The sequence below is a fragment of the Patiria miniata genome, unplaced genomic scaffold (genome assembly GCF_015706575.1).
Source record: "Patiria miniata isolate m_02_andy unplaced genomic scaffold, ASM1570657v1 HiC_scaffold_27, whole genome shotgun sequence".
Lineage (NCBI taxonomy): Eukaryota > Metazoa > Echinodermata > Asteroidea > Valvatida > Asterinidae > Patiria > Patiria miniata.
In genome coordinates, this window is record NW_024037066.1 from 9,327,890 (window position 1) to 9,353,370 (window position 25,481).

Here is a 25,481-nt window from a genome sequence, read left to right on the forward strand (position 1 = left end):
GCCTGGCTTGCTGTCATTTAGAAGAAATCAAGAAATGTAGGTGATTTCCAACGATCAGTCAATTGACTGATGTTTGGAATACAGAGTGCTTTGGACGAAATCGTGTTTCGTGATTGATCAAAAGGTTGTGAATGGTTTCTCACCGTTTTCTCAAAAAGTAAATTCCACTGAGCTGAAACTTCAGCATGTTAGGTTTTGAACATTCTTAGGATTTTGAGTGGTGTTATTATTGGAAACGAGCCAAATGCATGAAAAGCAAATGATCCTACCGGTATATGCCTCTAATACGGGCGATTCCCAATAGTGCGCCTCCAAGAGTTTGCAACGCGTTGGCCAATCACAATGCGCAAAATCTGTCGACCCAACGCCCGTTTGGAAAAGGTCGACTGATTTCGCGCATTGTGATTGGCCAACGCGCTGCAAACTCTTGGAGGCGCATTATTGGGAATCGCCCGTATTGCGAGTAACTTCTTTTACGTATGTTGGGACAAACTACCGGTACTCAATATGCACACAACGTCCCTTGTAGGATTCAAACAAGAGTCAGTGAAGTTGGAAGCCAGTGAGTAGAGCAACTGCACCAATCTTACTGCCAATAAAGACGAAGAATTGCTGGAGGCCACGTACAGTCGTACAATGTATGTATGCTAAGGAAACCGAGGATCAAATACACACCCACTGGTCTGGAAAGAGCAAAAATGTTACTTACGTTAATCACAGTACACCCATCTGGAGGCATGCCCAACTTCTAATAGGTCCAGTAGAGGTCAGTGTTGAGAAACTTCTTCAATTTATATGCACTGGTGTCAGATCCATAGCTGAAATGACGATTCATTATCTGCTGAGAAAGGGAGAAATACCGGTACCGAAATATAATTTCTGGATCAGGATCACATACATGTACATTGTCACGTAAATGTACTGCTCTAAACAAAAACTCTGGTGCAAGTACTAGGTACCTATTTTATTATCCCTAACTCCCTAGGCCTTTTTGCTAGGATGTAGCCTCAATCCTGCAAAATCCTCCAATTGGCCTCATGGAAAAATAGCATATGTAGCCTCAATCCTGCAAATTCCTCCGTTGTTTCTTGAATACGGTCCATGGAGGGGTGACCACTGCCTGAATCCTGCAAAATCCTCCGGCTATGACTGTCAATAGGCTGAGGCAGAGGCAGTGACATCCTGGAGCAGTACGGAGGATTTCAAGTATAATCAAGGACTAAATTTATGCACGGCTGAGCATAAACAACACAAGGTCTGGCCAAGACCTTGACACAGTGCGTACTCCGAAATCAGCAATGCACTTTGGCCATGTAACCTCAATCCTGCAAATTCATCCAATTTGCAAAAAGGATTTTGGAGAATTCAGGGCAGTTAGGGTTATAGTCTGCAGGTTATACAAGAAAGCAACATCAAAGTGACTGTGTATTATATGAATCTCACAGAATCCATACATATTTCCATACACTTGGATACAAGAATACCCTAACTGACACCATCTGCAAGTATTACCGTAGCAGCATAAAAAGTCACCGTACTCCAAAATGTTTCTCACTGAATGAAGGCATGGGAAGAAGACACCAGGAAAGTGCAAATTTGAAGATGACGAACTGTAGTCCTACTCGTCAAAATCAAAACGAACATCACACACACACACAAATGTTGACATGTTGTACTGCTACAACTAGACCAGTTTCAAAGCTACATGTTAGGCATCAAGCCTTGATGTTTTCTAATAGTTTTGTAAGTCACGGATGTACTTCAAGTAGAACTTGAACAGTTGGTCTGACTTGCAAAATTGACAAAAACTAACTATAGAGGGAAATCCCGCTATCCCATTACTAACACTGTAAGTGTACAAAATAAATACGGATGAGGTTACATGTACATCCAGTGTTCTCCAACATGTAGAACAAACCTGGCACCCCGCCATGCTTTCTGCGGCGCCCGCCAAGTTTAAGAAGTCCCCGCCAAGGTTTAAAATCCTGCCGCCAGGTTTAATTTTTTTGACTCTACAGTGTACATTTACAACTAAAATAATTGATTTCAGTTGTTTTTCCAAACATTAACAATGTATTTTGATGTCATCGCAGCCCGATCGGGGTTGTCCGTGCAAACACCAGCGATTCCCCATGCACTGTACGTACTATACTATTACGCGAGATGTACACACACTGACGACTGAATCCCCAGTTCCGGAGTGTGCCGATACTTCAAGTAGCGACAACCCCGCCGCAAAAATATATATCTTTATTAGTACACACACACACCAGCAGGAGTACGTACGGCAGATCTTACGTGCAGCCAACCGACTTTCTTTTTCTCAGTGCTTGCACGCGCGGTACACAATATATTACGCATTGATGTTTTTGTACGAGGCAAACGAGCTCGAGGCCAAAACACGCGTGCACATGGTGTTCCGATCATGCCAAATGGCGATCGTGTATGGGCCCGGTTCCCTAAGAGAACAAAATCCACTTGTAATTTATTTGACTTACCAAACTAGTTGGCGACATTTAAGAACATACAGGTAGGCCATAAATAGAGGGAAATTTGGGGGAAAATGACGATGACAACGACAAAACGCAACATGAAAATTAAGATGACGATCGCACGGCACCGGCACCACCCATAAAATCGCGTTAAAAAAAACGTAATTTGTATCCCATTTTGTTTTTCAAAATTACAAAAAGGTGTCATTTGATCTGAGAGAAGTCTGCTTTAGGTTGAAAATGAAATTTTTGAATGCTAAAAAAATCGGGGGAACTGGTCTGGAGAATCGCCTCAGATTGCACCACAGAGCATCTAGAATCCAAAATTTTCCCGGGGCCCTTCAGCGGGCCCCGGAACCCCACGCCGTAAGGGCTTCGCGCTCCGCGCTCGCAGGAGTCCCCGCCGACCCCAGCGCCAACCTTTAATTTTCAAAGTTGGAGAACACTGTACATGTACATGTAATTTCTGTCTGAAATGCCTGGCTGGCCACTCAAGTACCAATCAATGTGTTTACACACATCGCCTTAAAATATCCCCCTTGATTAAAGCATAACAAGTTGTATTTTAACTGACATTGTCAAAAAAAACAATGTTTTTCCTTTTCGATTCCACTGCAATTGGAAACATTATGGAACTGAAAATGGAATGTTCACAACTTCATTGTGCAAATTGCATTGGGAAGTTTTGCATTTTGTCACAAACTGTGCATACATTGTTTCGGTTTCGTAAAAATGAGAAGTTGATCACAAAAAATGCTTTCAAAATATGTGTAATCAGCGTCATCCTGACAATAAAATACATGTACCGGTGGCTCACACCATAAAACTCTAACAGGATGTGAAGTGAAATAAATTCATTCACACATTTATTTTTATTCAAACTTTTTATATTAATACTTCAATAAGATTATATTTATATACACATTGACGTACACATTGACGTAGCCAGAAAATGATGGGGAAAAGTGTATTCCAAAATACAAAGCATTTAGCTTTTCTCCACCATAATTATTGTATGAATTATGACTAGGCAAATTCCCATTCAGTAAAAACATACTGAATGATTAATGCAGTGAAGCATTCATGTGCATTCATGTGCAACAATGTGCAGTACATCGTGTACTTCCTTGTATTAAAGACTGCCTAGGTATCAACGATAATCCAACCGAGGAATTTTTAAACCCTTCATCTTCGATCCAAATGCTTAGAAATATGTACACTTACATGAAGTAATTTACAACATGTACAGTATACAAATATACATGTACACGTGTGTGTGTCATTCCATAAATTTGGGGTTCAAGAGTGTGTCATTTTCTGTGTGTCCTTGTTACACCTTATCTGTGAAATTTGCCATGCAAGTAACATTATCAATGTAAGGCCAAAAAAAAAAAATATTCGGTCTCTGGTCAGACCAAAGTTCCGGAATTGACGCAGCCACGCGGCTTTTTTTTTTTTTTTTGCTTTTTTTTTTTTTTCTTCAAGCTTGGATTGTACAGACAAGATGGGTACTATTTTGCTTTTTTGGTGTCCTCATGTACATTGGTGTCCTCCATAATTTGCCTTGGTGCTTTCGATCATTTGCCTTGGTGCAATTTCCCATTCCTTGTGCTCTTTGGTAAAAAAAAAATTGAGGAGGTGCGGAAATAGAGGGCGCTGTTGGAGCTACCGCGGAACATTTTAGGGGAAAAAAAGATCGACGCGCATGCTTAAAATCGACACGCGCGCTGACCAGAGACCGACTTATTTTTTTTTTTGGCCTAACATTGAACTTTTTTATTTGTTTAGCAGGTTACATTTATAATCACTCTTGGAGGTACATGTACGTATGTGTACTAGAAGGTATGAAGAATGTGTCCTGAATTTACAAAATCTTGTTTCAGATGTAAACAGGTACCGGTACACCAAAAAATTAGACCCCAAATTATTTTATGAAATAACCCGTGTGCTTCATTACTTGTATCCACTCTGGGCTCTATGTTAAGAGTTTAAATTTCCAAAACACGATAAGCGCCAATTTACCATAACGTACCTGAATCCATCAAAATCCACACCCCTGTTTTGGAGAATTCGGCTGATTCAGGATACCTCCACATTGAAAAAGTTAAGGGATATTGATGGATTCAGGACAGTAAGCCTAGCGATACTGCAGGATTTTGATGGATTCAGGATACAACGTACAATGTACAGTATTGAGCAGTTGGGGGACTTTGATGGATTCAGGATCTCAACAGTTTACATGTACATGTAACTCCTTGGCTATACATTGTACATGTACATGTATGTTTGGTACATGTATGTGCGGGGTATACATGTGTGTACTACACTGGTGGATTCTGATGGACTCACTGGTGGATTCTTATGGACTCAGGACACCAACATTTTTTGCATGACTAAATTGGTAGATTTTGGTGGATTTAGGATACTTTCTAGTAAAAGTACTCAAGGGATTAGGGTTAAAGGTAGGGTACAGGAACATGTAGATCATTTGTCATTTGTGCATTTTTTCAGTTGAACCAACAAAAGTGCTCGAAATCTAAAGACGGGTGCTTAACAACTACATGTAACCTGATGGAGTTTTACTCTGTGAATGCTGTGTATTCCCAGAAAATAATATTTTACCGGTAGGATCTCAATTTCAATTCAAAAGTTGCAGAGTCATGTTTTGAACTGCGCCCGAAATCAGCATCCAGGACATGTTCTCATTCAGCCGATTGCTGAACTGACGAATAACAGCAACCGTGTGCACGTGTGTGTTGCGTCAACGCTTGCGCACACCCATTCACAGATTCGCCGAATAACAAACAAACTACTAACGGATATTTCCAAATATGCATCACTTGACGCATCTTTGGAAATTGCGTTCTTTTACTAATTTCACGGGGAGTAACCCCTTGGGTATTTCTACGAGAAAGTATCCTGAATCCACCAAAATCCATCAATTTTGTCATGAAATTTTTTTTGGTGTCCTAAGTCCATCAGAATCAACCAGTGTGTCCATTAGAATTTACTAGTGTACCTCGTTCACACCAAACATACATGTATAGCCAAGGAGTTAAACTGTTTTTGAGATCCTGAATCCATCAAAGTCCCCCAACTGCTCAATATGGAGATACCGGTATCCTGAATCCATCAATATCCTGCAGTATCGCTAGGCTTACTGTTCTGAATCCAACAGAATCCCCTAAGTTTACAATATGGAGGTACAGGTATCCTGAATCTGCCGAAATACTCCAAAACAGGTGTGTGGATTTTGATGGAATCAGGTACATTAGGATTATTAAACCAAGTAAGCCTTTCAACAATAATTTGGTCAGTTACATGTACTTTTTGGAGAGCAGCAAATGATCTACTCTACCTTTAAAAATCTCAATCTCTTCTGGTTGCCCAAAGTCAGTCTTAATGGCTGTTAGTTAAAAACACAATCTGAAAACACAGAAAAGCAAAAAAATGAAGATTAGAAATGGTTGTTATATTGTTTTATTCTAAGTTTCAAGACTGTGAATTTTTTTCACTTTTTTCAAATGGATGTGTTGCGTTTTGGAAATTTCTCTGTGTATGCATATGCATCAACTGCAAAATCCAGCAGAACTCCAAGTGAATTCTGAAGGAATTATCAGGATTAGAGTTTATGAATATTTTGTTGATGCTTTGCATTTGCCAAGCTTCATGAGAAACTCCTGAGTCTGGAATAGTGGTACATGTACATGAATTGAAATTGCTATTGGCGATATCGATATCAAAATAATATCAAACAATCAATTAATATTGATATACTGGTACATGTATAGACGTGCTTACTTCCCACAACAGTACATTCCTGTGCCAACAGATAGGAAATGTTTACAATTCCAAAGTTCTGCTACTGATGTCCTGTGCGTGACATGGTTCAGGTTTACACGTTTTGTTTATTGCCAGTGCTACACAACTGTATTCGAGGACCATACCACCTACCGGTACATTATGTACATATATACGTACAGTTGTATATCTTCCCAAAAATGTAAACAACTTCTACTGTATCTTGTTTGAAAGTGCAAGAGTGCGCACTTGTTTACCACTTTCGAGAGCCCAAGTGGACGGAATACACCGTTCGTTCGATTGTCTCTCCCAGTGGTCTCCCCAAACTCCCCCTTTCTTACTGTTCGGGGTACACATGAACATTCTCGCGCATAGAGCCCATGTCATAAAGAAAGTCAACTCAGCTAAAGTACATGTAGCGTTGCCCACTCTAGAGTGGGCGTGCTGGAGACGGCTAGTAAAAGTCAACAAAGCTTCCGTACTTATTTCACACAACTCAGAGAAAGTATTTTACCGGGGCGGCACTGCAAAGTCAACACATATACAAAGAATGTGAATACATTGTTTTGACCTCTGAACTTCAGTTCATACATATTCCCCAAGTATGTACATGTACACACATGGAGGTCGTTGACTGTGACCCAGACATTTAAGGTCAAATTCCAGACATAAAGTACCGGTAGCTGAGGCCAAATTGCAATAATATATAGGTCAGACTTGTTCAACTGGAACCTGACATTTCTATTACACAATCACCACACCCATGGGGGGGGGGCCCAATTTCATAGCGCTGCTTAACAGTAAGCACGAAAGCTGTGCTAACTATAGCAGAAAATGATAGCCATGCTTAAGCACTATTTCAAGGAAACAACGTGCTTAAAGTTGCGCGCGCATGGAGACTTGCAGTGTTACGTCACAGATTTCAGCAAATCCTCCTCTTAGGTTAAGCATGCTTTTGCTGTGCTTACTGCTTAAATGGCTCCATGAAATAGGTGGAGCCTCGTTAAGCGCAAAATTGGTTGTTAAGCAGTGCTATGAAATTGGGCCCTGAAGTTTTGATTTCACAAAACTTCTCAAGATGCTACACTTGTACATTCATCATTTACATACATGTAGCATACATGTACTGTACAGACATGTACCGTACAGACAATCAAGTTCACGTACCGGTACGTGAACATTAGGGCGTAAAAGTTATCCATACGGCAGCCAATCACGGTAGGAAAAACTAGTTCCTGAAAACCAGTTTCCCTTCTACCAAGAATCAACGTTGAAGTAAACCCTGGGAAAAAGTTTCTTTGTATGTTTAAGGTTCACACGCCCTGGCTTCGGCACAATGTTTAATGAAATAAACAAAACGATCAATTTCCGTTTGACTAGTTTCACATAATTTATCATGTTTATTTACCTGCTATCCTATTTACCATACCATTGCAACAGAAACAGATGGGCATCACATGAACATCTTACAATAGAAATGAGATGAGCAAATGTTACTGATCCCCTGTACGCATGTGTCCATGTTTATTAGCCTGGAGGATGAACATGTACAATTGTACAAGGGTCAGTGTGGGTACATGTACATGTACATGTGCAATGTACATGTTTTATACTTCATTTTTGTTCTCATGATACTGTGGCAGTTTGATTAAAACCCTAACCCTGCTGAATCCAACAGGATCCAACCATGTCATATACATGTACCCGATGGAGCCTGTTGGATTGAGCAGTAAACCCCTTGTGTACATTCCTCATGCAAAATATTGGATTCAGCAGGCAACTGAACCACATTATAATGCCATGTTGGACTCCATAGGATTCAGCAGACAACTGAAAATGAGGCACAGTGGAGTGAACAGGAAAGCCCGGTTGGGCTGTTAGATTAAGCAGGGTAGTCCTGAAGAACTGGGGGTTAGGATTTTAAACTTTTCAAGACAACACACACACATATGTACATTGTACGATCTCTTTGAAATTAAATTAAAAAAAATTTGTTTGATTGGAACATACACACATGTACATTGTACGATCTCTTTGAAATAAAAAAAATCCTTTTTGTTTGATTGGAACAAGTTTTGTTTGGTGGATATGACGTGCCTAAATTGTAAGCAAAGGAAATATCGGATTCCAAAGAATTGCCCCTCACTTGTACATAATTTACAAATAATACACATCATGTACGTACACGTATTTAATTGCTGACTAGTTATGAAATCAGCCTTTTAGAGAGATGGACACAATGCAAAGGGCATTATTTGGTTTGGGTGAAGTACCCCAATTTACCCAAACCAAAAAGGTCCCTCAGGACTTTTATGTTTCCACCATCTAAAAAAAAAAAAAAAAACTTTTTGCATGTTTTTGTGGTAAACGTGTGTACTATACATTGTATTCTGAGAAAGGTTCAATGAATCCATGTGCCTCTATTACTGTGTCAGGACTCAGCTCCGTGAGTTCTCCACACAAGTGCAATGACCCCTATCCTGTTCTGTATTTCAGGCCTTGAATTTGGGAATTTTTAGGGCAAGGCCACTTTGGCCTTGAATGGAGCAAAATTATAGAGGGCACCACGGCCAGTCGGGAGGGCACCAAGGCCAAACTAATATCTGCAGAAGGGGCACAGCGGCCGGCTAAAAGAAATGCGCATTTATATTAGCGATCATGTAGTTTAGGGCCCCCCTTTAGTTTCGATCAAATTTGAGCCAAAGGTGTTTTTATCATTCAAAAAGTACCTTTTTAACCTAAAGCAGACTTCTCTCAGCTTATATTGCACCTGTTTTGTAATTTTGAACACTTTTTGGGGATAGAAATTACGTTTTTTAAAGCAGTTTTATGGTTGGTGACGTGCGATCGCCATCTCTATTTTCGTGTTGCGTGTTTTCGTTGTCGTTTTCCCTCCAAATTCCCCTCAAAATTCGAAACCCTTCCCTCTATCTATAACCTACCTGCATGCTCTTAAAGTGGATTAAAAGTTGATTTTGTTCTCTTACGGGAATCGGGCCCATAATTAATACACGATCGCCATTTACAATGTCCGCTTTTGACAATCGGAATTCGGAACGCCATGTGCACGCGTGTTTTGACTATGCCCCAAGCTCGTTTGCCTCGTACACGAACATCAATGCGTTCTGTACCGCGCATGCAAGCGCAAGCACTGGGAAAAAGAAAGTCGGTTGACTGCACGTAAGATCTGCCGTACGTACTCCTGCTGGTATGTGTGTGTACGAATACTGACATATATTTTTGCGGCGGGGATGTCGCTACTTGAAGTATCGGCACATACAGGAACTGGAGATTCAGTTGTCAGTGTACATACAGAACGTAAGGGTGTGTACATGTACATCGTACAGTGTGGGGAATCGCCGGCGTTTGGCCGGCCGGCCACGGCCGTACTGCGCGCGTGATTGATTCAGCGAGATATTAAGACAACTGATTGGGCTGGCATGGCATCGAAATACATTGTCAATTTGTGGAAAAACAACTGGAATCAAGGATTGTAGTGGTTTTAATAGGCTGATGCATGTTTTTGCAAAAAGGGCACGGCGGCCAAGGTAATTATGGGGCAAGGCAAAACTGGCCGTGAAGACAGGGATTTTTTGTGGGGTACCTCGGCCAGTAAGAAGGCAACGACGGCACTGGCCGTCGTGGCCGTCGTTCAATTCAAGCCCTGGTATTTTTAGCTGTATGATCATACATTTGTTGTACTATGCATGTACTGTACAATACATAATGCACACTGCTGGTGACAATCATTAACACGAACAACATGGGGTGTTGTTAATAGAGTGACCCAGTATCATCATAGAGCAAGGACCCTTGCTCTATGGTATCATCATGTCTGTAACTTGGCATGACACATGAGAAAGACTACAGTTGGCCTTGGCATTTGGACAATGACGCCACATGTCCCAATTTTTATTATACTTTTAAATTTTATGAACATAGATACACTGTACACAAATGTATGTATGGGCAACAAGGAGAGTGTAATGAATTATTGGGTCATCTACAATTATTGGCAAGATCTACAATTTTGTTAAAGTTACACATACCGGTAGTCTCCGAAAGTTATTCTTGACCAAATTGAACATGTGGTGTACATATGTGTAGATGCCGCCATGGTAACCAGAACTGCTTGAAACAAAACAAATTTAAGTAGAATTTTTGTCACAGGGACCTCTCATATTGAACTGTAACCCCCCCCCCCCCTCCCTCAAAGTCCCCGAGGAGGATTTGGAGAATTTTTGAAGACTCGACTAGACTCGAGTCCCAACAGTATCTGACTGGACTCGACTCGGGTCACTGAGAGCAAATGACTCGACTCGACTCGAGTCCCTCATCAGATGACTCGACTTGAGTCGAGTCGAAGGCTAATAACACTTGCGTCCCAAAACTGTGCAAAAATATATTTGCGTTGACTTAAGGAACAAATTTACTAATGTTGGCACAAATTTTTCATGTTACCGTCAGGTTGTGGCCGCTTTAATATAGCATACAAATAGGCCTACATGTATCTGCCGTATCACAGACTCTTGAGTCCACCTCGTGGTTTTATAACGTAGTGCACAAACTATCCTGGAACCGGACTTTAAACGCATTTCCAAATTATTAGTTTCATCATCGGCTGCGGGAGATTTCTTAAGCCCTTGATAAAATCCAAGCTAAATTTATCCCGAGTTTCAAAAAAAATTATAGGCCTATATTTTCTATATAATCAGAAACAGTTTCGTATGTTGCAATTTGGTTTTGATGTTATTTCTGACCCGAAGCCAAACCAGAAATAACTTCTGAAATTTCACTTCTAGTTAACTGTTACAATGTACTTAGATCTTTGGTAGAAACGTCCAGCAGAAACTATCCATTGTGTACCAATACCATGCAGCATATTGTAAGTCTTAGGATCTTCATAATCAACTGGTGCCTTGTTTTCTTTCTTCCATTCTGTAATTTATTAGATGGTGTTCAAAATCAGTGACTCAAATTGACACGGGCATAAATTTGACTCGACTCGACCACACACTGACTCGACTCGACCACACACTGACTCGATTCGACCTTCTTCACCTAATGACTCGACTCGACTCAGGTCACTTCCTTGGAATGACTCGACTGGACTTGAGTCACAAACTTCAGTGACTCGTTCCAACTCTGGAGACTGACAAACGGATTTTATAGTATTTTTTTCTAAAATAAAAATTAATAAATTAATTTACATGTAATATTGGCATCTTCGTGTAAAAAGTATGCACATGTACCTGTATAGGAACTGAGAACTGACTGTGGGCTCTACTAATACTTTATGTACCGGTACGTTGTTACCTAGAAAGAAACAAATTTTAAAATGTGATGCGATCAAGCTACATGTAAATGAGTCGTTTATCGGGAAAGTTGGAGATTCAGGCCAAAATAGGGCCAATTCATCATATCACTTCATCACATCTCTTGGTGTTCCGACTTCCATAATTTTTGAACTAAAGATGGTATCAGCATGCGGTTTTCACAGCAGTAATGCTGAGATTGTGCTCTCATTTAGCGACTCAATAGCTTGATCACATCACATATTGCCACAAGTATACAAGTAGGCCTACCTTGTTTAGTGCTCAGTGTTTACATAAGGGATAAGCATTAATCATTGTACATGCAATTACAGGATTATACTTACAGTGTACTTATGTACTTAGTGGATAAGATCATCAAAAAGATCCGCCTTCATGTACAAACACACATGAAGGTAAATTGGGGGGAGGGTTAAGACCTTGACATTACTGGACTAACGTAGTGGCATTATGTAATTATGTACAGTGATCAAAACACATTTTATTTTTAAGCCCTCAGAGAAATCATCTCATGCACTGCAAATATCCTGTTCCAAATATTAACTTTTCAGATCCTCCAAAACCCCAACAGGAAGTTTTGGAGTGTTTTGCAGGATTGATGAGAGTAAACACATGTAATGCACTTGTAATGTAAGATGGACCCATGACACCCCCCCCCCCCCCCCCATGTATGTAGCTGCATTAAGATCTGTTAAAGATGGGTCAAAAATGTTGCTAAATAGCGTCAAAAGTATACATTGGTTGTCACTCCTCTGACGCAGGGGGTGTGTAGATTCTAACAAAGGATGGCCCACTGTTGGACAAGAACACACCATTCCCGGGGGTCATGGGGCTCGTCATACATGAATTGATACCGTAGGTGCATAAGGTACATAACATGTACCTGTACAACCCAGCCACTACCAGTACTTCTCTACTAGAGACTTTATGCCCTTCGAAGGTTCCAGACCACGTTCATGTACAAAGATGTGCCATTGATTTCCTGCACTGTGGTCGATTTCAGGAGGAATAAAAAAAGGTCAAAAACAACTTGAAAAAGCGTATGAAGAGTAAGGGTTCATAACTTTGTAATGTTGTATGCAACACCAGTTCCTGCTGCAAATACGTGTACACATTTATCCAAACTAATGTTATCTTCTGAGGAAAAGGTTTGCATTCCAAAAAAAAGTCATCTATCGACTAAACAATTTGCATTCGTAATATTGATGGGGTGTACCGAATGAGGTTCACAGTTAATTAGAGCTATCTGTACACACAATGTATGATACTCTATTAGCTACATGTACATGTACCGGTAGTATGAATAGGTACGTACCAGTGCAACAGACACTTGTCAGCATTACTACCGGTACATCTGCAATTCTGCAGGCTGTTTACTAGTCTCCAGTTTGCACTTTGGAACAGTGCAGTCTGACTCTTACCTGCTTGCATGTGATAAGACCATCAATTGGGCAAGTCTGTCAACAAACTATACGGGTCTGATTTGACAACTAAAGTACCGGTGGGTTGCGATCATTCACAACAAGTGCAACAAGGAGGTAGAGGCGCTTGTGACTGTACACAAATGTCCAGTACAACTCATAAAGCGCAGAAACTACAGAGCTATAATTAACTATAGAATTTAAAGGCTGGGACCAGTGATACGTGTACATGTATACACATGTACTTTCTTTCCTGGTCTGGTGCAATAGACCAGATTGCCAGGGATCCTTCCTGTGTTCTGCCGTTTCCTGGACTCAGTATGTACATGTACCTGGAATTCCGTTGTTTGCTCCAATTTTACAAGCTCATCTAGGTACGGTGTGCGTGATGTTACTGTGAAACTCAATAAGTGTGTTATCCATTATACAATAGCTAGTCACACCTTCAGCTCAAAGTACATAAAACAAGTGTTCCAACTTCTGTTGGGTTTTGGTCTTGAATAGTACTTTTGTATCATCCATCATACACATAATGAGCTCATTTATTGACTTTGAGATATAAATGTACAATGTAAATTCAATATTTGGTTTTGCCCTTCACCTGTTCACCAACGTATTTTTTTATAAACACGGTATACTCAGTGTTGTCCCGAGTGATTGTGAAAAAACAAATCACTCGGGTGGGACTCAAACCCATGACCTCCTGTTGACTAACTACATGTAGTGCAGACGTCTTACCACTCGACCACTGAGCTTGCCGGGATCGGCTGACTGGTTCGAATCTGATGTAGCAGCGGGTACCGCAATGAAACTATTCAAGATGGAATTTGGGTCGGGGTGATGTAAATTCAATATTGGGTTTTGCCCTTCACCGACCACTTCACCAGTGGATCCCATGTACTCTTGTGTCGCCTTGGCACTATGAGCAGTTACTCTGCTAAATGCAACAAGACGCAACAGAGCACGGGGACTTGAGTTGCCTGCTAAATGCAATGTTCAGTATGCAACAACACTTTACCTTTGTTGCTATCTGTTGCATTTAGCAGGGTTAGGGTTGATTAATGGACTGAATTTGTAAAAAAAAAATACCAAGGAAAAGTATACAATGTGACCATGAAAGACACTTTGCACACAGCAGAATTTGTTCACACGTAACAGGGACATGGGGACACCAAATGTTACGTGTGAAACCATAATTTATTGGGGAGCACCATATCACATCTTCACACATTTATTTCTTTCAAACTTGTATCTCATGTTGAAATTGAGTTAGTACATGTACTTCTATCATTTTGACTTAAAAAATGGCATAGTTAAGCTTTTAAGGAGGCAAACATTTGAATAGTTTGAGACTGTAATTCTTGGTTCCACTTTTTAGCCAAAAGTACATGTATTCTTATGAGTATTTTCGGCTTATTTTTAACCAGAACAGGAACTAAATGGGATCAATATTATTATTATTGGAGTTTGTTACACATAAAGTATCATTAACTTTAATACATATCCTATTTACATGTAGACAATATTTCCTATTGGACCCCTAATTTATAGAATGACCCACATACATCAGTCTGAGTCACATTCATGTTGGCTATAGGCAAACACTATGAGTCACAAAATCATGTGCAGGCAAACGTATATATGGATTAACTACGGGCCAATATCCAACCAAGGCAACAACACGGTATTAGTAACACTGTGTAGTGTACCGGTACATATCTGCACCAACATTTACTTATTTTTTACTCTACAGTTGCATAAAAATGTTTAAAATGCTGCAGACAAAGAAAAACATGTTTCACTACCACAACGTGTATAGTCGTATTTAACATAAACCAAAAGAAAGCTATTTGTATGAACGAACATCAGAAATTTACAAAATTTAAATTACAGCTTCTGATGAAAGTTGTTGATATTAATTCAATGGCAGCATTTGTTTTTTTAAATGTCATTTATTCAGCCATTTTCTATTTCCTACATGTACACGTACGTGTATGTGACAAACTTGATTGAAAGTGAAAGGCATATTTCAAATGGAAAAAAAAACTGACTGATTTGAAACAGGAAATAATTAGGGCTGCAGGCAATGTTAATAACAGTTTCAAAATCAAGATGAATCCCAACAGTACGGGTATACATAACCCAACGGTGATATTGTGCAGTGCACAGCATTTATGAGAGGAATGTCTAGACTGGTCTTAGTTTATACTGATCATCTTTATGAGTTTGTTCAGGTCAATATGCATAAGACTAGTAGGAGTGAGCTGCTACAAGGTACATGTACATGTAGATGAATATTACACAGATCAATGTATGTGTTTTGCATGAAAATAAACAGACTACCGGGGGATTTTTAAAGGTGCATCACCACCCAATTGCTTTTAGCAAAGGTTTTCAAATATTTTCTAATGAGCACCTAAAAGCATATATTGTTTATCATGCTTTAAAAAAAATTAATTACTTTGGGGGCTTGAAAGGTCTGAGGAATTGACAAAAAGAAATAAAAATTGTGCATATCAATAAAATATTTGTTTTGTTGAAGAAGAAAAACAAATTCAAACATTTATTTGAGTTTTCAAACTATTCATTATTTCAAATAAATGAAGAAAATTTGGGACAAGTTATTTCTTTAAAATGGCAATAAATTTTTAATGGGTCACACACATCAGTGAGCAAGAAGAAAAAACATATTGTGATGTGTTCAGTGCACAACACTTTTTGTTGCACTGCGGAAATTAGTGTGATAAGCTGGCTGTCATGAATGTCTGGCTTCAATTTTTACTTTTGCTGGACTTTGCGGGATGCCTACAGAATATATGTTACAAGTAGGTACCGGTACATTTTATTGTCAAGTATAAAGCAGAAGTCCAAATCCTTCCTGAATCCTTTGAAAACATTAGATGCTGCTATGCCCAGTGCAGTGGCAAAGAGAATTATCAGACCTTTCAAAACATTTTTAATTTGCCTGACTAAAAGGGTTTTGAAAGGTGAAATAGTGTTGGAACATTAAAACTTTTCGAAAGGTTTCGGAAGGTGAAGCAACTCTGTGGGCAAATTCAGTAAGTTGCATTTCAATACCTTTCGAAAGGAATTGAAAGGTGTGGTATTGCAGTAACAATAAATTCCGGTAGGATTTTTAGAGGGCCCGCATTTTTTTCCCTCCAATTTGCCAGCACCCAGATTTTGAGGTGTTTTGAATGGTCTAAGTATAACTACAGGAGAGTTAAAAATGGGTTTGGGACCAAGTTGCCTGCTGTACGTGTCATGGCCCTTTCCTTTGGCACTATCAATTATTGACAATTAAGCAACCAGGCCAAGGCTATAAACAAATAACTTATTTTCAAAATATATCAAATTGGTTCAGTGTTAATCCAACATAAAAATCAGTGTTTTAAATAATGTCTACTTAAATACAGGGGGCTGAGGGTTGAGGGGGTAGAGGTTCACTACATTACATACATGAGTGGCTTCAGAGCAGTATTCTTTGCCCTTGAATGCACTTATCTGGGTTGACGTGTGTGGAAAAATAAGGTACATTTTTTTCAAAAATACTGTTGAGTTTTGAGAAGGCTTAAAAACTTCTACACTACATTCTAGTTGAAAAAGTCATTTTAGAACAAGTTACAATGAAAAGAGAAGAACAAAAAATAGAGGTGTCCTGAACCATGTGAACTACAGTCATTGTGTACACTGTCCTTAAATCTTATTATCACAAGCTCTTGTAGATTGCTAGATAAAATATTGATTATGAAACATTCATTCAAATAAAACAGCAAAAAAAGAAGGATTTTCTTTCGGTTCCAAAGTACTCAACTGTCATGACTGTTAATTACGGCAACTGTGTAGTTACAGGCCCTATACCTTTAAGAGAACGAAACCAGTTTTAGGTTACTTGACTTACCTACACGTGTATGTAACTAGTTTGCAATGTTAAAAACCAATAAGAATGTTGTTGATAGTTAGCAGTGTTTTCATTTTTGAGGGAAATTTTGGGGTAAAACAACAATAAAGATGACTAAACACAACACGGAAATAAAGATGGCAATCACTGCAATGTACAGCATGTGCACATTGAGTCAACAAAACTGCGTTGATTCGCAGGGCGTCAACTGGAAAATGCGTCAGAAAATTGCACTTTCTACCAAAAGATATTGTTCAAAATTACAAAAATTGGGTCATTAGGCCAAATAAAAAAACAAACATGTTTAGCGTCCTGCTCGCTTCCTTTTGGAGGCCGCCTCCTTTCTTTTCTTTTCTTTTCTTTTTTTAGAAAAAACACCCGAAAAAATGATAAATTTTAAACAGTGACATCTTTTTGGCCTCTTTCTCTGTTGCATCTAGCTCATATATTATAAAGCTGGTACGTCATTTCCTGAGTCCAAGTGGCGGCCATTAGCTCTCCTGTAGTTAGACCATTCAAAACACCTCAAATCTGGGTGCTGGCAAATTGGAGGGAAAAAATGCTGGACCTTTTAAAATCCTCCAGAATTCATTGTTGCTGCACTACCACACCTTTCAATTCCTTTCGAAGGTATTGAAATGCAACTTACTGAATTTGCCCACAGAGTTGCTTCACCTTCCGAAACCTTTCGAAAAGTTTCAAAGTTCCAGCACTATTTCACCTTTCAAAACCCTGTTAGTGAGGCAAATTTAAAATGTTTTGAAAGGTCTGATAATTCTCTTTGCCAACTGCACTGGGCATAGTAGGGTTACAAAAAAAGCTGGCGGCCATCTTGAAAAATAGCCCAGCCGGTCATTTTAGGGAAGAAAAAAAAAAAGGGAAAAAATGTTGCAACCTGACGCCACTTCAGCAGTTGTGTACAAAGTCTGACTATGGGGGTAAAGTACTACCTAGTACCTAACAAAATTGGAAGTGTTTCTCAGTCCCAGATTCATGTCTTATCATCATTGTTGCAATGACTGACCTTCATTGAGATGATATAATTTATGAAGAAAAAAGTAGCATCAGGTTGCAACATTTTTTCCCCAAAAAGGGCCTCCTCCTTGGCCTTGCTTTTTCCCCAAAAGGCAGGACGCTCAACATGTTTTTTTTTATTTGGCCTTAGAATTAGGCCAAAAAGAAGAGTGCCTAAGGTTGCAGAATTCTTTTTTGAATAATGAAAACACTTTGAGGACTAAAATAAATGGGGCCCATAACATTACACGTACACTCACCCAATCCAAATTTTTCAAAAGTAACCCCCTTTTTCTTTTGAGTTAGCCTACTTTTGAGTTTGACATGTTTGAATTAAATTTCCAATCCCATCAACAACACAACAAATTAACTTTTTCACTCACCAATTTTAAGGTCAAATTTATAATCAAAATCTTTAATACTTTTCAAACTTTAAAAGTGTTTCTCCAAGATTAGTAAAAGAGAACTGAATTGCTTGGGATTTAGGCCTGAGCGTTCTGAGTTTCGTATTTCATTTGCAAACTAAATGGAACATTAATTTCCAACACGAATGATAAACACCACATAGCCAGGCACCGCATGCAAAACAACGTCAACGAAACAACGAGACAACGGAGTTTATCAGACAACTTTCACCAGAATTCCGTCAATAAGCCGCCATTTCGAAGTAAGCTACTTCTGAAATTCAATGCACTGATTCAATTTGAAATACATACCTCGGTTTTCGTTCATGAATTTCAGCAAAAGTCGGACAGTGCAGACGAGACACACACCACTTCCTGCATGGCCGCCATGACAAATTCCCGGATGTTAATCAAGTCGATGACATCATCTCGTGTGAATAATTGTTTACATTTTGATTGGTCAGCAATGATTAAATTTAGACAAACTGTCGGCTTTTCAACACTGTATTTGTTAAATATTTCAAGAATTAAAAAAAGGACATAATTTCAGATTGATGGAAACGATTGCAACTAATTAAAGCAATATGCAAATAGCCTAGTAATTCCTCCATGGCATGGTCCATGGTTAAAAAGGAGGGATTATTTAAAGAATTCGTTGTTTTTACAAATAATTTTAGATCAAGAATGAAAATTCAAGATATTGCATTACTCAACTAAGTTACTTTGTTTTTTCTTTAATTTAAATGTTTGCAAAACTAAATTCTGATTTTCCTGACTTGCAAATTGAATTTTGTTTGTAAGAAAAACAAATGGACACTGCACTGGGAACGAGTCTATGTTTGTCTCACATACTTTACATATTGTAATCTGTGCAATTTGATTGGTTAGTTTATATTCCAACCTATGACCTCACGAACCAATGACCGTGACGTATGTTTGGGATCTCTGCCGTTTAAATCACAGACTGTGCGGCGGAGCTTTCGTCGGAACTGAAAGAAAAATCCATTTTACATCAAATATTCTTGAGCTGATCTTCAAAATGGCACTACCAGGAGTAAGTAAAGGTCTTTAGTTTTCACAAACCATGTTTGATGTGTGTAGATTATCGTTGAATTGTGAAAAATCGAGTTATTTTATTTTGGAAATTCCGTTAAAACACCAACATAGTCTTGTGACTGAACTTCCACATGCAGCCATCACTGTAAATAGACTGCGCTTGAAAGTGGGGAGCAGACTACAGTTCACTCGCAAGTTCAAAATTTTTGTGCCACTGCATGCCAGTGCCAGTGCCACTTCCCAGATAAGAATTTTGAGCCTTGCTGAAAAGCCTTTACAACAAATACATGAACATGAATGTATATTAAAAAATGAATGTTACATTTTCGTGATTTTCAACTAAAATTTGAGTAAAAAAGCAGAACAACATTACAATACAACAAAAATACAAGTGAACACATGGTGAACATCCCCAATTTTTTGTCTGCAGTTTTTAATTTTTTTTCAGGTTTTTCAATTTAATTTACTTTTGTTGTTTTTCAACATTGTTCGTCATCTGATCACGGTCTGTTGACCTTGTCTGTCAAGTGTCATGTGAATTATTTATAATTTCAAATTTTCATTTATAAAGTGTTTATTTAGCTGTGAGTGTGAACCAGTCTCGTATTTTTCCATTCTTAATTTTAAATAGCATCCTCATGCATGTGTTTTAATACGAGTACGCCAGGCTACCATTATCAATATCATGATTATAAATTACCATTTCTCGTTAAGCAAACGCATGTAGGCCTACTACTACTACTAGTGCACCCGCCTCGCAAGAAACACTGCTCGAGTTTGAGTCCCAGCCAGCCAGCTACCCAGTGTGACCGATGTTTTGATACTTCTAATTACTATATTTTTTTCTATTTTTTGTGTCCCAAAATATAAGAACTGTCTTCTTTTATTGTTTTAAATCGAATCCTACGTTTAATTGACCTATCGCGGTAGAATCGCGTCAACGCAGCTTGTGAAATATTAGCTAATTACATGACATACCGTACAAATGGACACAGAACAAGCAAAATCTGGGACAAACAAAACTTAACATACAAAATTCCATAGGGTTGTGTAAGGGGCGTGGCTAACTCGCAAACGGCGATAGGTCAATTACAGAGTGTTCATCTTTTTCTGATTCGTGGCTCTGGAGGATTTTTTTTTCAAGGGAAATTAAGTCCGAAATTGTAATACTAATATGATTCCCATCTCTTAGTACGAAGTCACAACAACAATATTAGCGTGGAACCAGATGGAGATTCGTAACGGTAAACAATTCCAAGCCCCCCCCCCCCCCCCCCCCCCCCAAGGTCACTGCGCATGTTCAGTGCCGTGCCGTTACAATACTGAAAACAATCGGGGACCGGTTGACGGTCAAATATCGACTGCCATTCTTTTATATTCAGATTGCAGAATCTATAGGCGTAGAGGCATCTTGCTGACTAAAGTACGGTGGAAACTGCATCATGAAGGCTGAAACAACAGCTTTCAAGAATAAATGACGACTGTTGATTTCTTCAAAATTGTTTTATTTTTCAGAGCTCCAACGTAGAAAACCTGTCCCCTCAGGTCCTGCGGCAAGTCGCCAAAGAGGTCGCTGATCTGTGTTCAAATCCACCAGAGGGGGTCAAGCTTCTCCCTAGTGAGGAAGACATCACTGACATCCAGGCTTCGATAGAAGGGCCTTGTGAGTGATGACGTAGTGTCCCTAACAGTCCTGAATCCTCCAATTTCAATATGATTTTGCACACCCCCTAGGGAGTTAGGGTTAATTCTACACAGGCCATTTCATGCATCTCACTCCAGCACTAAGCATTTTGGGGCTGTTACGTCCCAACTAGACCATTGGGCCCAACTTTAGTTGGGAAGGTCCCAACTAAGGTCTTCCAGTTAGTTGAGCCGGCCCAACTGAGATGCTGCTATTCTGTGATCACACGTGGCACATTAAAGGGGAAGCATAATATATGCACCATGTTGTACAAGTCAGTCGCCCGTGTAGCAAAGTGCCAGAGAAACTCACTTGTATGCAATGTAGACATATGTAGTTACTCGTGTGTTGCAAAGTGCCAGAGAAACTTACTTTATTTACAATGTACATGTAGTTACTTTTTTTATTGACAGTGGTGGGAGAAATCAGAGGTTTCAAAATCCAGTTATCGTAATTTTTTTCAAACCTAATTATGGTAATCCAATTTCACCAGAAGTTGCCATTCAGCTCACAGTCATGCCAGCAAAAAAGTGACGAGTGAGGTGCTGCATGCAATGTGATACACGCTACATGCAATGCCCTCCATGATGACTAGCCCTGGGTTTAGTTTGTGGGATTCAATGACCACTGGGCCTTTACAAAAACATTCCAGAGCTGTCATTGGGTGGGAACTCTCTGATCAGTTGAATGGGCAGACTGTTCACAAACCAAGTACATGTAGACCAATAGTGATTGATCTATGCATGGCGCTATAATCTATGCAGCTACAAGCGGAGACCATTGAGCAAAATTAGGGGATGTTCCAGTTGTTTTCTGTAGCTTGTGTCACAAAAAAGTAAAAGGACCCTCGATGTTTTAAAGGTTGATTTTAAATATCCAGTTTCCAAAATCCAAACCAAATAGTGGAATACTGACCCAATTTTTTCAAATCCGGATTTTAATACTACCACAAGTTTTTGATGAATTCTGCCGTGCAAACTTTGCCTAGTCCACGACAGCTGTAGTTGGTCCAGCCAAACTGGATCACTCAGGTTGGGACAGACTTGGGACAGAACAGTGGTCTAATTCGGGCGTAACAGCACTGATATGCCCCCCTTTCCCTCTCCTGCCGCCCCCTCCCCTTGGAGAACCGCATATTTTCTGTGTCCAAATTGTTTGCATTCCCATTCCAAGAAATATTACATTCTGTTTCAACCATAAAACTTTGCAAGAAAATATGTTTCTTGCTTTGACGTGTGCGTCTTGCACTAGACCATGATGTTAACTGATTGGAACTGTCGTGTGACGAAAATGCTATGTGTTTTGGTGAATTTGGTCATGATTACAGGTCTACTTTAAATCTTCTTTACTCATAATTTTTTTAGTCCCAGAATGTTTTTATTTTTTTATTGATTGATGTATTTATTTTGTATTTATTTTTCAGCGGGCACGCCCTACGCAGGTGGGATATTCAGAGTGAAGCTCGTGCTCGGCAAGGACTTTCCCAGAGCGCCCCCTAAGGGCTACTTCCTGACCAAAGTGTTCCACCCCAACGTTGCCAGCAACGGGGAGATCTGTGTCAACACGCTGAAGAGAGACTGGAAAGCAGACATGGGCATTAAACACCTACTTCTTGTGAGTTGAGAGTCGTGGATATTGAGTCTTGATGTTCACTGTCTGGCCGAGTGACCAGTTTTTTTTTGCCTGTCCAATATATCTAGCTTGAATTCAGAAAGAAGACAAATTCTGTCTATTTGGCGAGAAAATGACATTTCCTTCACAGTGACTGAAAACAATTTTGCAATAAACAACGTCAAAATACTTTCCATCACAGAGACTGGAAAAAAACTTCTGTTTCAAGTAAATTCAAAATATTTCTCAAAGTTGTTACTGTAAATCAAGCTGCCAAATGCGTGTTGACAAATTTGTCACTTTGCCATACTTGCCTCTTCAAATAATGTTTTTCAATCATTGCTTTGTTCCTCTGTTTTTTTTCCCAACAGACAATCAAGTGCTTGCTGATCTACCCCAACCCGGAATCGGCGCTGAACGAGGAAGCCGGCAGGCTATTATTAGAACAGTACGACGATTACTTCATGCGGGCAAAAATGATGACAGACATCCACGCGAAGTCGGCGCGGGGGGCCAAGGAGTCGCGAGAAGTAGACGAGAACTGTCCGTCCACGTCGGGCGCAAACACCAGCGGGCCCGTCGCCAAGAAACACGCCGGCGACAAGAAAGTGTTGGACAAAAAGAAGCGTGACAAGAAAAGGGCCCTGAAGAGATTATGAGGAAAGGGAACTTATTCTGGAACAGAGGAAATGAATTTTGAATTACTCCATGAACAGCTCCGACTCGAATTTGTGACAGAGTGTCCTTCTTAACAGTTTTTGTTTTTGGTATATGTAGTCTTTTTGCTGGAATATGATGATAAAGAGTCTTTTGAAAAGACAGTGTTTTTCTGGCCTTTGATGTCTGCCTCCTCAGAATTTCTCCCGAAAGGTGGGTTCAGATTTGAGTCGACAGATCTAGTATTCAGGAAATTGATTGACCGTGGAAACTTTTTGCCTTTTACTCACGTGCCAAATCTTGAGGTTGTGGGTACCTTTCAAAACGGATTCCCTGCCATGAATCCGGGACTCGGGAACTGATGTAATCCCCTGGTGTAAGCACAACCCAAAGTCACAGCATCGCTGGAAAGAAAACTAGGCTTTGTTGGGTGAGAGTGGCACGCGCATCGTGGTTGCATTCCCCGTCAACGTTCTGAATATTTTACGGTGGCGGAGAGTACCCACAGCTGTGGCAGAAACTGAATGTTTTTTTTGGGAAACTAGAATTAGTTACCAACCAACATGTCATGAAAGTTGTATGTTAACTGTGACTGGTTTTCCGCCGATTGTTAGACCAATTTTTTTTAGCTGAATAAAGTGTGTGACCCTCCATTTTGGAATATCTTAAAGGGAATATACAACATTTGCAAACATCGAAAAATAAAACTACTAAGTTTTTACAAAATACATGTACCTTAATAGGATGTTGGCTAATGACAGTCTAAAGCATCCTGTAAAATTATGGCACCTGGTGTGAAGTCATTTTCAAGAAAATGGTATTTTTGTACAAATTTCCAGCGGTGGTCGGCCGACCACCGTTGGAAAAACCTAACTATTTTTCAACTACTGCTCCAAATTTACCATTAATTTAGTCAAAAGTTTGTTTGCTATTGGTTACATGTTCATGAACGGGTGCAGGCCAGCTAGACTGGTACCCTTACCTTACAATTTTCCGGCATCTGTAAATTGATCCATTTTATATTTAGTGGAGTCAGGGAACCAGACTACTTGAACAGTTTTGTTTTTCTTGGTTTTTCCAGCATTTTTTAACACAAAACTTCAAACATGTCAGTGTAACAATATTTGATCTATTATACAAACCCCTCAAATAGTTCATTTCTGAAAAATACAGCAAAAGCCAATGATGTATATTCCCTTTAAGCCAAACATGGGGTACATACAGATAATACTGGGGCAAAGCACTGATATTTTCTTGATTGACGAGTTAAACTTTCTGAATATAGAGTATTGTTTCTATATATGTACCAGTTTGTTATACATTTACTTTTAACATTGATCAATTTCAAGATTGGGCTGTGATTTTTTCATCACCTAAATATTTATTGCAACCTTAAGTCCATTTAATGTATGTTGTCTGTTATGCTAGAATATTAATGCATTTCTTTTCCTTAGAATCAGAAATATGCTTTAAGTTTATATTTTGATCTGTTCATTGTTTCTAAGCTTCTGAGTGTTGTGTTGTAATTTTTTTTTTTTTTTGTCCCTGTTTTTTTGGTATCTAAGAAACTTGGCCGTTTACGGTACTCTATCAGCTGTCTTTATACTAAACTACAATTGCTATTGTACATTTTGTACATCAAAATCTTGAAATTATGTCAGACATAATGTAATACAAAAACGTAAAAAGAAGTACCTGCGGGAAATGCGCATTGAATTTGTAAATGCAATATTTGTATCTCTGTAAGATATTTATAAAGAAGTGAGAGCTGACAGATTGTAAAAATGAAGTGTGTATTGTGTCATTTTTGAAAACTCTGTCGGGGGAAAAACGGGCAAATTGCTATTTTCATGCATGTTCATACGCTGTGTGGCAAGCTGCTATTTTCATGCATGTTGATACGCTGTGTGTACATGTAGGCCTACATTGTGTTGTGTCGGAGGTCAAATTCAAATCTATAAATTATATGAATAGCAACTTGCCTTTAATCACACATTTAATCATACAGACCGTTGATTTGAAGTAACTGTCCAACAATTTCAGCATTTTTAACTGCTAAGAATTGCTGGTAGTCTCCGTGATAATAATCAGACTTGGGGGGGGGGGT

The 25,481-nt window shown here is 39.3% G+C and overlaps 1 protein-coding gene and 1 long non-coding RNA gene across 2 annotated transcripts; one reads left to right on the forward strand and one right to left on the reverse strand.

Annotated features, from left to right (window-relative positions):
* Positions 1–512: 512 nt before the first annotated feature.
* On the reverse strand, positions 513–18,783 carry LOC119734400. The gene is made up of 3 exons (XR_005272065.1): positions 18,679–18,783; positions 5,851–5,918; positions 513–838 (listed from the first exon to the last, which is right to left on the reverse strand). It is a non-coding gene; the product is annotated as an uncharacterized LOC119734400 (long non-coding RNA).
* A 488-nt stretch (positions 18,784–19,271) lies between these two features.
* Positions 19,272–23,630, forward strand: LOC119734434 (ubiquitin-conjugating enzyme E2 S-like). The gene is made up of 4 exons (XM_038207938.1): positions 19,272–19,420; positions 20,938–21,085; positions 22,530–22,720; positions 23,089–23,630. The coding sequence occupies exons 1-4, from the start codon at positions 19,286–19,288 to the stop codon at positions 23,374–23,376; spliced, it is 762 nt and encodes a 253-aa protein (XP_038063866.1). The 5' UTR covers positions 19,272–19,285; the 3' UTR covers positions 23,377–23,630.
* The last annotated feature ends 1,851 nt before the right edge of the window (positions 23,631–25,481 follow it).

Coding starts and splice junctions, on each gene's coding strand:
- LOC119734434 (XM_038207938.1), top strand. CDS start 19,286: ATGACCGTGACGTATGTTTGGGATCTCTGCCGTTTAAATCACAGACTG. Junction 19,421..20,937: donor TCAAAATGGCACTACCAGGA/GTAAGTAAAGGT, acceptor TTTATTTTTCAG/AGCTCCAACGTAGAAAACCT. Junction 22,721..23,088: donor GCATTAAACACCTACTTCTT/GTGAGTTGAGAG, acceptor TTTTCCCAACAG/ACAATCAAGTGCTTGCTGAT.